This window comes from Lucilia cuprina, chromosome 4 (assembly GCF_022045245.1).
Source record: "Lucilia cuprina isolate Lc7/37 chromosome 4, ASM2204524v1, whole genome shotgun sequence".
NCBI classification, from domain to species: Eukaryota; Metazoa; Arthropoda; class Insecta; order Diptera; family Calliphoridae; genus Lucilia; species Lucilia cuprina.
The window spans coordinates 21,544,821-21,559,220 of record NC_060952.1 but is presented as its reverse complement, the minus strand read 5'-3'; the positions used below and the strand labels follow the sequence as shown (position 1 = coordinate 21,559,220).

The 14,400-nt window shown below is 28.8% G+C and overlaps 1 protein-coding gene across 6 annotated transcripts in view; it reads left to right on the top strand.

Moving 5' to 3' along the window:
* Window positions 1–14,020, top strand: part of LOC111684713 (endoplasmic reticulum aminopeptidase 2) — a 53,664-nt gene extending 39,644 nt beyond the window's left edge. For 5 of the 6 annotated variants that reach the window (XM_046948953.1, XM_046948949.1, XM_046948950.1 and 2 more), the window contains 12 exons: window positions 8,279–8,467; window positions 9,188–9,270; window positions 9,494–9,702; window positions 9,828–10,008; window positions 10,074–10,937; window positions 11,009–11,167; window positions 11,241–11,559; window positions 12,215–12,357; window positions 12,418–12,680; window positions 12,735–12,864; window positions 12,942–13,313; window positions 13,394–14,020. In XM_046948953.1, the coding sequence (XP_046804909.1) occupies window positions 8,279–8,467; window positions 9,188–9,270; window positions 9,494–9,702; window positions 9,828–10,008; window positions 10,074–10,937; window positions 11,009–11,167; window positions 11,241–11,559; window positions 12,215–12,357; window positions 12,418–12,680; window positions 12,735–12,864; window positions 12,942–13,313; window positions 13,394–13,543 (3,062 nt within the window). In that variant the 3' untranslated portion in view covers window positions 13,544–14,020. The remainder of the gene's footprint in view (window positions 1–8,278; window positions 8,468–9,187; window positions 9,271–9,493; window positions 9,703–9,827; window positions 10,009–10,073; window positions 10,938–11,008; window positions 11,168–11,240; window positions 11,560–12,214; window positions 12,358–12,417; window positions 12,681–12,734; window positions 12,865–12,941; window positions 13,314–13,393) is intronic. The other variant, XM_046948952.1, reaches the window with a different exon arrangement.
* The last annotated feature ends 380 nt before the right edge of the window (window positions 14,021–14,400 follow it).

Below are 14,400 nucleotides of genomic sequence, written 5' to 3'. Positions count from 1 at the left end.
CAACACCTATTGTGAATTGAGCTATTACAGAAAACTTACAGAAAACTTTCATTTCTTTTTTAAGAAAAATTTTCTTTATAGAAATTTGAACTTTCTCTTTAGAGATATTTTTCAACAGAAAATGTTTAAAACATTTTCTCATTAAAGATTTAACATTTTAAGAAATTTTTTCTTTGATAAAAATGTTCATTTATCAATTTAATTAGCTATTCCCCGTGTGCTTCGCTACCCTAAACAGTTTCCAATCCCCCAATTGAAGTTCTTCCATTTGTTACTAAATGTTAACATGAATGATAAATTTCTTCATTGAAAATTTGAAGATTCTAGCTTCCATTATTTCTCAGATATAAACATTTTTCTATTTAATTTATATGGGTGTTCCAAGCCATCCATCTAATGAAAGTCGTTTTTTACAAAATGTTTAGATTAAGATGAAAGCTCTTGGTGCAAAATTTGAGGTATCTAGTTCTATTAGTTTCTCAAATTATTTTTTGTATTAAATTCCACCGCTACCCCCATTAGAAGTCCTTCAATTTATTACCCAAACTGTTTACATGGAAGTTATAGTTCTTCTTGCAAAATTTTAAGTTTTTATCTCTAATGGTTTAATAGATAAACGAATTTTGGTATTTGGTTAATAGTCCGCCTACTTTTTGTTCTAATTAATTATATTGTTACTAATGTTAAATTTTTTTGAGATATACTGATTTAATATTTTCTTTATATGAAACGTGCCACGCCCACTATATCCATTCCGCCCATTTTTGAAAAAATATTGTTATGGATGTCAAAGTTGTTCTTGCAGAATTTGAGGACTATAATTGTACCAGTTTTCTAGATATACCGCTTTTAATAGTTATTTAGTAGCCTAGTTTTCCTTTCAGACATACAGGAACACAATGTGAAAATGTCCAGAAAATCGGTTTACCCATTTAGACGACTATAGACTTCGAACAAATATTAAAACCACTTTTTTCGAACAATTATCAAAATCTTTACATTTTCACATGTTCCCATAGAGAGTGTATTTTAACAGTATAATTTTTGTCTCTTCATCTCCCACCTTTATTTACATTCTTTATTGTGTTTTTATTAAAAAAAAAACACAACCTCAATTTTTGTTATATTTCTGCGGTTTGTTACTATTTAATTATTCAATATCCTGTATACAGGCAAAATAAATGGAAAACGGTATGGTACCCATATTACAGTTAAAATCTTGTTTATTTCACTATGGGTTTCCCCACATTATGTTGAAGAACATTATAACTGTTTTTATTATTATTCGTAAACTAATTGAATCATTGTGCAATATGACAACAATATTTACATTTATATTGTTTTCTTTTTATAATTTTTTTTATTAGTTGCGGTTGTTGGTGTTTTTTACAATTTACCTTATAAATGCATTATTAATGCAGTTTTTTTCATATTCAGTCTTTGTAGTTGGTTGGTTGGTTTGTTGAATAAATTCTGGAACGAGTTACATAAACATCCTTTGTAGTTTTTATTATTCCTTTTAATGCATTTTTTAATGTACATACGTATTTAGGTATGTATGTATAAATGATGCTGCTCAAAAGGCTACCTTTTGAAGCTGTCATATAGTCAATAGATGTCAAAAGATTTTTTCATTAGAAAATGTTTTTTTAGTTCAACTTTAGTTAAACCTTTCACTCACAAAACTAAAGCGCTGGACTTTTTATGGATTTGACTTCACCACACATTTTATTTTGACGTATATCGATGATCATTTTTGATGAAAAATGTGAAAAGTGTTTTCAAAGGATTATCCTATTAGGCATGTTGTAACATCAAATTCTAAAAAATAACGTATTTTTCTTTGGAAGATAATCTTGGAACAGCGGTGTCCCGTATACGTGAAAGAGTTAACTGAGGTTTCTTAGGTATCCTGTTATTATATGGTGCAGAATTCAAATAAATTTAATTCACTTTTAATTTCAACAAAATAAAATAACTTCTGCAGTTGCATTACCCTGTACTTTAATGTAAACCCATACATGTTTAGATTCTAAAGGTCTGCTTTTATTCCTTTTAAACCGACTAGTAATATAATGAATAGGTACAAAAGGTGGACATAACTAAGTAAAAAGCTTGTTTGTTTAGCCACTTCAATTAAAAACTCAGCCATGTCCTTCCACCTACAAAAATAATGCATTTAATGTCTACGGCATGTTTGCTTTATGGTCCCCCAATGATATTCATTAGATAAAGTATTTGTTTTGTTCTCCAAGGCCAGAAGACGGAGTCTTTTTTATGTGAGAACTACTTACTCACGTTTACACATCAATAATTCAATTAATCGAGATTGTTTTACAAGTTCTACGAATACAATGTCATGGATGTAGAAGATTGTAATTAAAATAATTTATAATTATTAATGTATCTAAGAATTAAATGGATTAGCTTAACGCTAATGGATTATGTTGATTTTTATTTAGGTGTAGTACTTTGAAAGTGGAATTGTAATATTGAATTATTAATACTTGTTATTATTTACATTTGGTGGTAGAAGTAATTTTGTGAATAAGATTTTAATTTAGAGACTTAGTTCATGAAATAGCTCAGCATCTATTAACATTACACTATACTTAAATCGTATATACTTGGACCTATTAAATAAGTTCTTACAATAACAAGAAATACATATGAATAAGAAAATATATTTTCAAATATCTATCCTTGGTTTATATCCTCTAGTACAGTACAATGTCCTATAGACCACAAATTTTTAGGACTACCTATCAAACAAGGCGTATTAATATATAAAAATACGAGAAAAATACGCCATGATTAAGAGAGAATTAGTATGCCTTAGTACAAAAAACACTTTGCATTACTTATTCATTGGTATTTTAACTCATTACCGAAGAATGCAAGTACTCACTACGCTTGCTTACAAATAGGGAGTTAAATAAGCATTTATCACGCTCGATTACAAAAAGGTAGTTAAGTAAACAGTCTGTCTTTTCATAGGAAAGTCACATTTTTCAACGTTTACTAAGTAAATCCTGGTGCCATGAATACTTCATTAACCAAGGATCATTATATAGCCAACAAAAATAACTTCCAAAGAAGCAAAAAAGAAGTAGAATTAAGTCCATGGAAATACTGAAAAAGACCTGAAGAATTTATGACTTTTTTATAGTCTTATAATAGGAGGGATGTCCTTTTATTTGATTCCAAATTCACTATATCTAAAGTCATTCTCAGAAAGTAATTTTTATGTTCTTTTTTGAAAGTTATTAGGAAGTGAAATTGTAGTATTAGAGAATACAACTAATCGGACTTAAATAATATTAACATAAATAAATAAACTACACGCATTTATCAATAAAACTCAAAAATAAAATTGATTTTATTCCAAAATTTCCGTTAAAAAATATACCTTCAAAAATTGGATTCTTTTTACTTCTTTGGAAGTCAATAAGCATCACTTCCACAGAAGGTAAAAAATCTGTAAAGAATAAATTTTATTCTTTAGGAAGTATTTCATTTTTTTAACTGGGTACTGGGATTTTGGACGGCTATACGCAATCATCGGATGTGCTCAATTTTATACCAGACACAGAATATGTCTTAACCTTTTAAACACTTATCCCAGATAGAATATTATAGCTTTAAAGGGAAAAGGGCTAGAGGTATTTAACCAGAGAAGAATTCCGCAAAATGAAAACGTCGGATGTTAGTATGATGGTATGTTTTTTGAGAGAACACATAGAATTAATGGCACAGCTATTGGACGAATGCATAGCATGCAGAGAGAGTGGATTTCAGATATAACATGCCTTACAAATACTGATTTGAAAATTCTTAGGAATTTGATGATCAGACATTTTCTTAAAAAAAAGAGCACACAAGTTAATTTCTTCAGATTTTATGTAGAAACATTTTCCTAACCACCTAAACTAAGCAAATAGTACCAGGGACTTCTTGTGTCTTAAAAATGTAAATCATTGAAAAGTAAGCTATTAAATAAGTACAAGTCATTACCAAGTAATTGATTACATATTTCAAGAGTTAATTATTCCCAGCTTGTTCGATCAATTCTTGGGAATTTAACTGTTTTTGATTCTATCCATTACTCATAAGGTATACCAAATTATATTGTTCATTAAGAGAAAAGCTTTTTTTATTCTTTCAAGAATTGTACCAAAATGTTCTAAACATTTGATGGACATAATATCAATGTGTAACTCGAAGTAGTATAAATATTATATAAATCCATTTAAGGATCCGTTAAGCAAATAAAGAAGAATGCTGTGATAATCACTAGATAATTTTCTTAAACCAAAAGTTTTTCCCAATGACATTTTAATTCATGGAGTTGTTTTTCTTTTACAATGATTGTCAAAATTTAAACACTAAGGAAGGAATTTGTTCAGTTCAGTTGTTATTTTGAAATAGACTTATTTAACTTTCTTAAGGGTAGCTAACCACTACTGAGTAATGCTAAAAGTAATTACTTGTTTTATTTTTGTTTAAGTTATTTTTAATTTCATGACATAACTTTAAACATTTGCCAGCTAAACATTAATTATTAACATTTTAATTATTTTACCACATCTGATTTGTAAATACATATATAAATATTTGATTTTTTTTAAAATATTCCTTTTAGAATGCACCCAACAATATAATATTTTTATATAACAAAATTATTAACGAATTAAAAATCAACAACTAACCGAACATACACTAACTTATTATGGGTAATAATTTTGAAAAAAAAATCCCATTAATATTTTTGTTCATATTTTCTGCAAATACCTCTTCTTTATTTTGATTTAAAACTATGAACAATTATAAAAAATAAAAACTATTTTATTGCAAAACTACATATTACTTTATACTATTATATTATTACTTTTAAATACATAATTTTTTTTCTTTTTTTCGTATTTTTGTTTATATTTTATGTATTTTATAACAACAACAAAATAATAATAATAATATACATATATAACTGAATATCTCTATTATGCTTGTTTGATTGGTAAAAATGTGAGTAAAAGAGTTCAATACAATTTTTGATTTGTGAGTAAAACCCCCTTCCTCCTTTACAAATAAATTACATCAACAATAAAACATGACATTCATTTCAAAAATCCAAAAAAATAAATCTATTTTTTTTTTTCTTTTGTAACCCACTTCCTATTTTTGTATTTACTTCTGCTATTTCTTGTTCTACTTCAAAATCTCTTATTCTTCTTCTACTATGTTTTAGAAAACATTATGTACTACATGGCATGTTTGTTGTGTCAGAATAATGTGTCAATCATTTCCTTTAACCTTCCATTTACTCCCACAAAAAAAAAAAAAAAAAACTTTAATCAAAAAGCTAAATCATTTCCTTCAATCTAAAACATTGAAACAGAATTTATTGTATTTTCGTTTCTATTTTGTATTGTTTTAAAAAAATGTTAAGTGAATTTTACTTGTAAAAATTAAAATTTAGTAAACACTTAGAAAATGACTTTATTTTCAGATAGACATTTTTATGTAATTTTTAATGATGTTTTTATTTTAAAAAATTTTATTGTTAAAATATGTTTAGTATTAATTTTACAGGATGTTTTTTTAATGTAATAATGTAATTACTTAATACATTACCTGGTAATAAGTGGTCGTTATCAATAAGATTTTTTTTCTTTTTTTGAATTATCTCAAGCAAGAATCGGGTAAACACATTTGTAACCAATTATTCTTTGAACCTCGTCGAACAAAAAATAATTTGTTATTTACCCCAAAAGTAAGTAGTTCCACATTGCTTTAAGATTACCTGCCAGCTTACCGTCTAAGTAAAGTTTTATCCTGGGCATAGGGGAAATTTCATGTTAAGTGACCCAACTTTTGAATTTCTTTCAAACGGAAGAAAATTTGAAAAAGAAAATAATAATATTGCAAAAGTTTACATTTTAATATCCTACACCGACCACTACAGTGGTGCTGATGTTTGTTAAACCCAATATATTGGTCCATATAGTATTCGAATCGGAAAATGCTTAAAATCGGTTTATAATTATGTATATCTCCCTTACAATAGTATCCTGCGAATAGGTCTTTTGGGCTTATAAATAAGTTACAAGTTCTTGTATCACTTCAAAAATCGCCAAAACTCGGTTTTATACAAATCTAATTGATACTGCTGTTTTTCTTTATGATCGGGCATCATTTGACCTTATTACCCATACAAAGTCCCCTTTAGAGAATGAATTAATGGCCAAAATTTACTTATAAACAATGACATCACTATAATGTCGGTAAAAATTGAGACTGTTTCGAGTATTCCTTAATGGACTAGGACTGGCTCAAAACTAATCCAAATAAATATATATAATCTACCCAGCAAAAATAAAACGAATTACTTCAAAATAATAACATTTATCACCACTTCAAAAGTAACACTAAGTGAATTTTTTTTACCTTCTATGGAAGTGATGTTTATTGATTTCCGAAGAAGCGAAAATAATCATTTTTTTTAAATAAATCACTTTTATTTTGGAGTTAATTGATAAATGCATGTCATTTATTTATTAATGCTAATATTATTTAAGTCAAATTAGTTGTATTCTATAATACTACAATTTCACTTTTTAATAACTTCCAAAATAGAACATAAAAAGTACTTCCTGAGAATGAATTCTGGTGAAAATCCCTCTGACAAGCCTGTGTTAAAATCATAACTTCTTCAGGTCTTGAAAATCCCTCTGACAAGTCTGTGTTAAAATCATAACTTCTTCAGGTCTTGTTCAGTACTTCCATGGAGAAAATTATATTTCTTTTTCGCTTCTTTTGATGTTCCTTTTTTACTGGGCATTTAACATTCATGATTTCGAAAATCGACAGTATCATTTAGGTTTATTTATAACTCAAATTTCTTTTCGGGGGTATGGAGTTGTATCGATTCTTGTAGAGAATTATATGCTACAAAAAACTTTTCGGGGGTACGGTTATATGAGGGCTATGTGAATTAGTGAATTCAACCATAATTAATACTTTTCGTTCAAGTGAAAATTATGTTCTAAATTTCATGAAAATATCTTGGAAATTGCAACATCTAGAGTGCGCACAAGGTTTACATTTACACGCAGACGGACAGATAAAGCATAACCGACTAAGCAAGTTATTCTTAACCCATTTAAGAAGGGTGTAGACGCAATATATTTGGAATACATATTTCAATTATTTGTATTGGGTCTCTTAAAAAAAAAACTGATGTTTGTTTCCTTTAGGCATTTTTCATAAAAATTTGTATGTAACATTGTAGTATGTAAAGTAAATATTGACATTTTTACTCATATTTCCAATCAATCTCATTTGTAAATCAGCTACAACTGCATAGCAAAACTTTCATATTTAGTTAAAAAATAACTTATGGATGTACAATACATACATATATACATAGTACATAGATGATAAACTCCCACATTAAGCCAACACCCACCACTTTACTTACACTCAATTAATCAATTAGTCGTATCCTTGTTTTTTACAATATTTTTATTTTATTTTTTGTTTTAAGTCCTTAATAAACTTTTAGAGTTTATTTAATGTACTTACATATGTGGATGAATGTAGTGTGTATGTTTTATGTATGTATGTTTATATTTTTTTATATTAAAATAAACATATCTATAACCCAGCAAACATTATAATGGAAATTTGTGTAGTTAAGTTAATAGTTCTTTGTGAGTTAAAACCAGAACTAGTTTTAACAATTTTAAAAAGGCTAAAAAAATCTTTAGTATTTGCTCTTCAACTATCTTAAATATAAAATATATCTAAAAATATAATTATTAAGATGTACCTTTATATATATGTATGTTTGCTGAGTTATCTTCCCGATTTGCTTAGTCAATATAACTTAATTTAATTAACATTTTGTTTTTGTTTCCTATGTAAATTGTAATAATTCCTTTTTATGTACTTTATCGTTTTTAATTTAATTTTCGTTTTGCATTTTTTTTATTCAATTATGTATAATTATTCATTAATCTATGTATTGTTTTTTTTTCTTGTTTGTTTTTTTAGTTTCTATTATGTATGTAAACAATAACAGCATAGAGTGTTGTTTATCTTTTTAATTTATTTTTATTTAAATAATAAATTATACTCGTACATATCAGAAGGAATAAAAGAAAATAAAAAAATATATATAGTAAAAAAAATAGCAAACAAAATGATTCTTTGACTTTATGTCTGTCGAGACTGGAGGGTGTGATTAATGAGTTTCTATTTTAATTTCCTTTTTCAGATTGTTCGTGCGCCCGTAAATTGCCAACTGGTCATCATACGAATGAAGAGAATGTCACACAACCATTTAATCCGATTGCAACAAATGGTGAACCATTTCCATGGTTAAACTTAACTTTGCCAACATTTATAAGACCGTTACGTTACATGGTGACAATACATCCGAATCTGACTACGCTGGATGTTAAAGGTATGTTTGTGTAAAGGTTTGCCACAAAAAAATAAAAACGAACTTGATGACAAATACTTAATTTATAGAATTTGTGCAAAATTTGTTATAATTTTGTACTTATGTATAAATTTTAAGATGATTTCAAATTTGAAATCAATTAGAAGTAACGAAGAACTGAACTAGAACTGAACTAGAACTAAACTAGAACTGAACTAGAACTGAACTAGAACTGAACTAGAACTGAACTAGAACTGAACTAGAACTGAACTAGAACTGAACTAGAACTGAACTAGAACTGAACTAGAACTGAACTAGAACTGAACTAGAACTGAACTAGAACTGCACTAGAACTGAACTAGAACTGAACTAGAACTGAACTAGAACTGAACTAGAACTGAACTAGAACTAAACTAGAACTTAACTAGAACTGAACTAGAACTGAAATAGAACTAATCTTTATCTAAACTATTACCAAAATAAATAACATAACGTATCTCTTGAAATACATAAATAAGTTTTAAGAAAGCACTTTTTAATTCTGGATTCGTGGTTTCTACATTCTTTGTAAAAATTGTCATTAAATAATGAAAAGATTTGTATCTTTCTTAAAAATTGATTTTTTGTTTAACATTAACTTTTATTCTTTATTTACTTAACTAATGCTTATTTTGCCTTTCCCTATAAACAATTAATTAATTTGAATATTTTCTTATTCTCTTTTTTTTCTTATTATTAAAGGTCAAGTGACTATCGATCTATTTATTGAAAAGGAAACCAATTTTATTGTCTTACATATACAGGATCTAAATGTCACAGAAAAGGTGGGTTTCGTTACTTTTCACATTTCTTATTTTGTTACAGTTTTTTTTTTATTTATAAATAAAACTTTTTATCAATCATCATTATCAACAGAGTCAGCATATTAAATGGATTCTATTAATTTAGTTCTCCTACTTTTTATTATGTGTTTTGTTTAAGCATATATTTTTCTTTTGTATTAAACATTTAAAATATTCCTTTGACTTGTATCATTTTTCTTTTTAGGCCATTGTTCCAATGGGCAATAGGGGGAGTATCATTAAAATTGTCAAATTCTTAGAATACCCACCTAGACAACAATTGTATATTGAAGTAAAAGATAAATTAAAAAAGAAATCTAATTACACACTTAATTTACGTTGGTATTCAAAATTAAATCCAGAACCAGAAGGTTTCTATGTCGATCAATATGAAAGCTCAAATGGTATAGAAAGGTATGTTTGTGTTATTTTCAGTATTAATATTGACTTATTACTGAATTTTGAACTGAAAATTGAATTTTAAACGATATCGTATGTCACAACTACTTGAGAATTTTCTAAAATATTTTATCTTTCAGATTATTAGCTGCCACAGTATTTAGACCTAATGGAGCTCGCAAAGCATTCCCATGTTTCGATGAACCCCACATAAGAGCACCCTTCCGAGTATCAGTATTTCGAGATCGTTTCCATATAGGTCTTTCCAATTCCATTGTACACACAACAGAGGATGTAGGGTTCTATATGGGTACAGGCTTGGTAAGTTATTAATAAATAAAAAACTACTTAATTTTGCTAACTTTTCTTTTATTTTTAAACCATAGTTACGTGATGATTTCATCGAAACACCACCCCTGCCAGCCGATGCTGTTGCATGGGTTGTGAGTGATTTTCAGCGAGAATCTTTACAACCTTCAGCTGCCTACATGCCCACCACACAAACACCGCCCTACGGAGCTGGTGCTAAAAAATCCGCACAATTAAATAATTACACTCAACAGAAAGAGAAGAAGCCGCCAGTGCGTAATATAACAGCGTTAACGCATTCGCTGAATTTTAATATTCTGGGTAAAAACATGTCCACTACAACAACAATAGCTCCTGCCAAAGAACTGGACACAAAAAATCTCACAGCCTTAAGTCAATCAACAGGTTCAACCATTAAGAGAGCACCCTCGTACACATTCTATGCTCCACGTGATCTTTTACCTCGATCTTCATTTATTTTGCACACATCCCGTGATGTTTTGGAATATATGCAAACTTGGCTGGATGTCAGTTATCCGCTGACAAAGGTAGATTTTGTTGCTCTACCCTCGTTGGATCGTAATATTATATCTTCTTTGGGTTTGGTAACATTAAAAACATCATTCCTAACCGATCCCGAATCCAAAACTACTGAACAATATCAAAAAAGTGCTTTGCTAATAGCAGAAGCTATTGTAAGACAATTTTTTGGGGGTATAACATCAAGGAAAGTACTTAAGGATGTTTGGCTGTGGGAGGGTTTGATAAAATACTTGGGCATACATACGTTATCGCCGCTACAGGAAAATTGGCCTCTCAGAGAAATGTATTTGTTGAATATGGCTACTGCAGCTTTGGATATTGATGCTATACAAGGTTGGGATAGCATCATGAATGGCACTAGCCATGATGGTAATAATGAAGATTTCTTTATACAAAAAGTAAGTGTTCATTTGCATTTGTTAGAAATTTATTTAAATATTTGTTTTTTTTTTATTTCATCGTGTGACAGACTGCCGCCATATTTTCCATGTTACATACGGCTATAGGAGAAGATCGTTTCAGAACTTGTTTAGGAGGTTTTCTTAAATTGAATCGTTTTAAAACAGCGGAACCTTTAGATTTATGGAACATTTGCACTAAAAAAGCTAATGGTGCTAAAAATATTAAGGTAATTGAAATACAAAATGTAAAAAATCAAATTTAATGGAAAACAACTAATGTATAATTTATTTTATCTTTAGGATATGATGTCTTTGTGGACCCATCAATCGGGTTTCCCCTTACTGACCGTAACCAAATTGGGCAATAAAATAAGCATATCGCAAAAACCTTTTAAGCCCGCCGAATTTTTAGCCATACATGATGAAACATACGATGGCAATAACTATAATAAAACAAGTGCAAATAATACGGAAACTTCAACGACCACTACTACAACTGCGGCCCCAACTGCTGCCAGTAAACAGAAACCTCCTGCACAAATGAAATGGATTTTTCCCATAACTTATGTAACTGATTTGAATAATCAAACGGAAACTTTATGGATGCAAAATGTTGATGGTAAGAAAGTTTAAAATATATAAAAAATTTCTAGTCTAGTCTATAGTCTAATATATAGCCTATAGTCTAGTCTATAGTCTAGTCTATCGTCTAGTCTATAGTCTAATCTATAGTCTAGTCTATAGTCTAGTCTATAGTTTAGTCTATCGTCTAGTCTATCGTCTAGTCTAAAGTCTAGTCTATAATCTAGTCTATAGTCTAGTCTATAGTCTAGTCTATAGTCTAGTCTATAGTCTAGTCTATAGTCTAGTCTATAGTCTAGTCTATAGTCTAGTCTATAGTCTAGTCTATAGTCCAGTCTATAGTCTAGTCTATAGTCTAGTCTATAGTCTAGTCAATAGTTTAGTCTATAGTCTAGTCTATAGTCTAGTCTATAGTCTAGTCTATAGTCTAGTCTATAGCCTAGTCTATAGTCTAGTATATAGTCTATAGTCTAGTCTATAGTCTATGGTCTAGTCTAAAGTCTAGTCTATAGTCTAGTCTATAGTTAAGCCTAAAGTCTAGTATATAGTCTAGTCTATAAACTAGTTTATAATATAGTCCATTGTCTGGACTATAGTCTAGTCTGGTTCCTAGTCTAGTCTACAATTTTCTCAAATAATTACTGTTTAATTCAACTATTTTATTCACAAATTAATATTTCCTTCTAATACAGTTACTTTCAATGTGGCTGAGAATGTGAAATGGATTAAAGTAAATGCACGACAATCGGGTTATTATCGCGTTCTTTACAACGATGATAATTGGGCGAATATTATAGAGGATTTATCCAATGATCCCGAAAAGTTTTCGGGTGAAGTAAGTGTAACATTTTTTCATATATATTACAAAATAAATTTAAAACATTAATCTTCATAGGATCGTTTGGGTCTGCTATCTGATGCTTTTACTCTCTGTCATGCTAATTTGCTGCCATGTGAAATAACCATGAATATGATACAATATCTGCCTAGTGAAACCAACTGGGGTCCCATGGCTTTAGCTTTGCGTCATTTAGAAAAATGGCGTCGTATTCTTAAGTACTCAGAATGTTTCCTTATGCTTTCTGAATTCATAAAAATGAAATTATCCACAGTGATAGAGAAGATTGGTTGGAACGATGATGGTGATGAAGCCACAAGGTGAGCTTTTAAAAAAATCATAAAAAACATTTCATACTAACATTTTTATTGTAGATTAATGCGACCAGAAGTTTTATTGGCCTCAGTACTGTGGGAAGATATTGATAGTATAACGAAATCAAAAAATATGTTAAATCAATTTCTCTATTACAATGGCACCGCCATACCACCAAATTTAAGAGAGGTAATAAACCACATAATTATATTTTTCTCTACAAACATATTATTAAAGTAAATTTTGTCTACTCTTACACGCAACAGGTTGTTTACACGGGCTCAATATTATCGGGTGAATACATTTACTGGCAACATTGTTGGGAACGTTTTGTAACGCTACAGCGCACATCTGAAAGTTTTGTAGAACGTATGCAATTATTGAGAGCACTAGGCCGTACAAAAGATGCTTGGCTACAAAATCGTCTGCTGTCGCATGTTACAATGTTGCCCACTGCCGAAGTGGTGCAAGTAGTGCAAGCGATAGCTGGTACACCAACAGGTGGTGCTATGGCCTGTAGATTTTTGCAGGCAAAATGGTTTGACTTGGAGTCAAGAATGGGTCAGGGAACAATAGCTTTTGCCAAAGTTATATCAGCCATAACACAATATGGTGCTACAAAATTTGATTACGATGAGGTAAGTGCCTGTTTTTCTAATTACTCTTTTAACATAAATAAGGTTATAATGACAATTATCTTATCTTAAACTACTTTTAGCTTAAATCGTTAGTGCATCGTTTTGGACGAGGTCCAGGCATGGACGTTTTAAATATGACCTTAAGTAGCGTAGCCTCCAATGTAGAATGGGTGGCTCGTTCACAAACATCACTGTATAAATGGGTAGAAAGTAATTTACATTCCCATTAAATATTTTCATTTAATTTCATTTTAGTTTCTCATTTAATTCCATAACTTTCATTCACTCATTCGCTCAGTCATTTACTCATTTATATTAGCAACTAAAGAAAACTTGTAAAATCTGTATAGAATTATTATCATCTTTTTAAAACAAACAATCAAAAGTAACAAAAATTTAATAAATATAAATTTATATAATCATTATTTGTACTTGAAATAACACACTAAAAACTACTTCAAAACTAATTAACAAAATAAAATATGAAAGAAATTATTTAATTTTTATTAAAAAAAACTATATTAATAAAATGTATATCCTCATTTGTAATTATGTTCCTTTGAAAATTTACAACAACAACAAACCACAGCTATTAGAACATTAAAAAGGAAATTTAACATTAGAAGTAGAAAATTATTTTGTGACAAAATTTACACAGTTTGCAATTGTAATTTGGAAAATTAACTTTTTTACTAAAATTTGTATTAGTTCTCTCTTGTTTTAAAAATTATTTTTTCAGAAATTTGTTCAATTTTCAGAACAAGTTGAAAAAAATTTAAAATTATTATCTATTTCGAAAAATTTTCTGTCTTTTAGAAAATTTGATTAAAATACTCCTCTTTTTTATATGAAATTGTTCATAAATTTTCCTTTTTTAACAATTTTCTTAGTAAAATTTATCTTTTATTAATTTTCTCTTATAAGAAAAACAAATACAATTTTATTTTAAAAGAAAATTTTTCATCTTTTTCTTAGACAATTATTTTAAATTTTTATTTTTTAGAAAAGTCGAAGTTCAGTTCTAGTTCAGTTCTAGTTCAGTTCTAGTTCAGTTCTAGTACAGTTCTAGTACAGTTCTAGTTCAGTT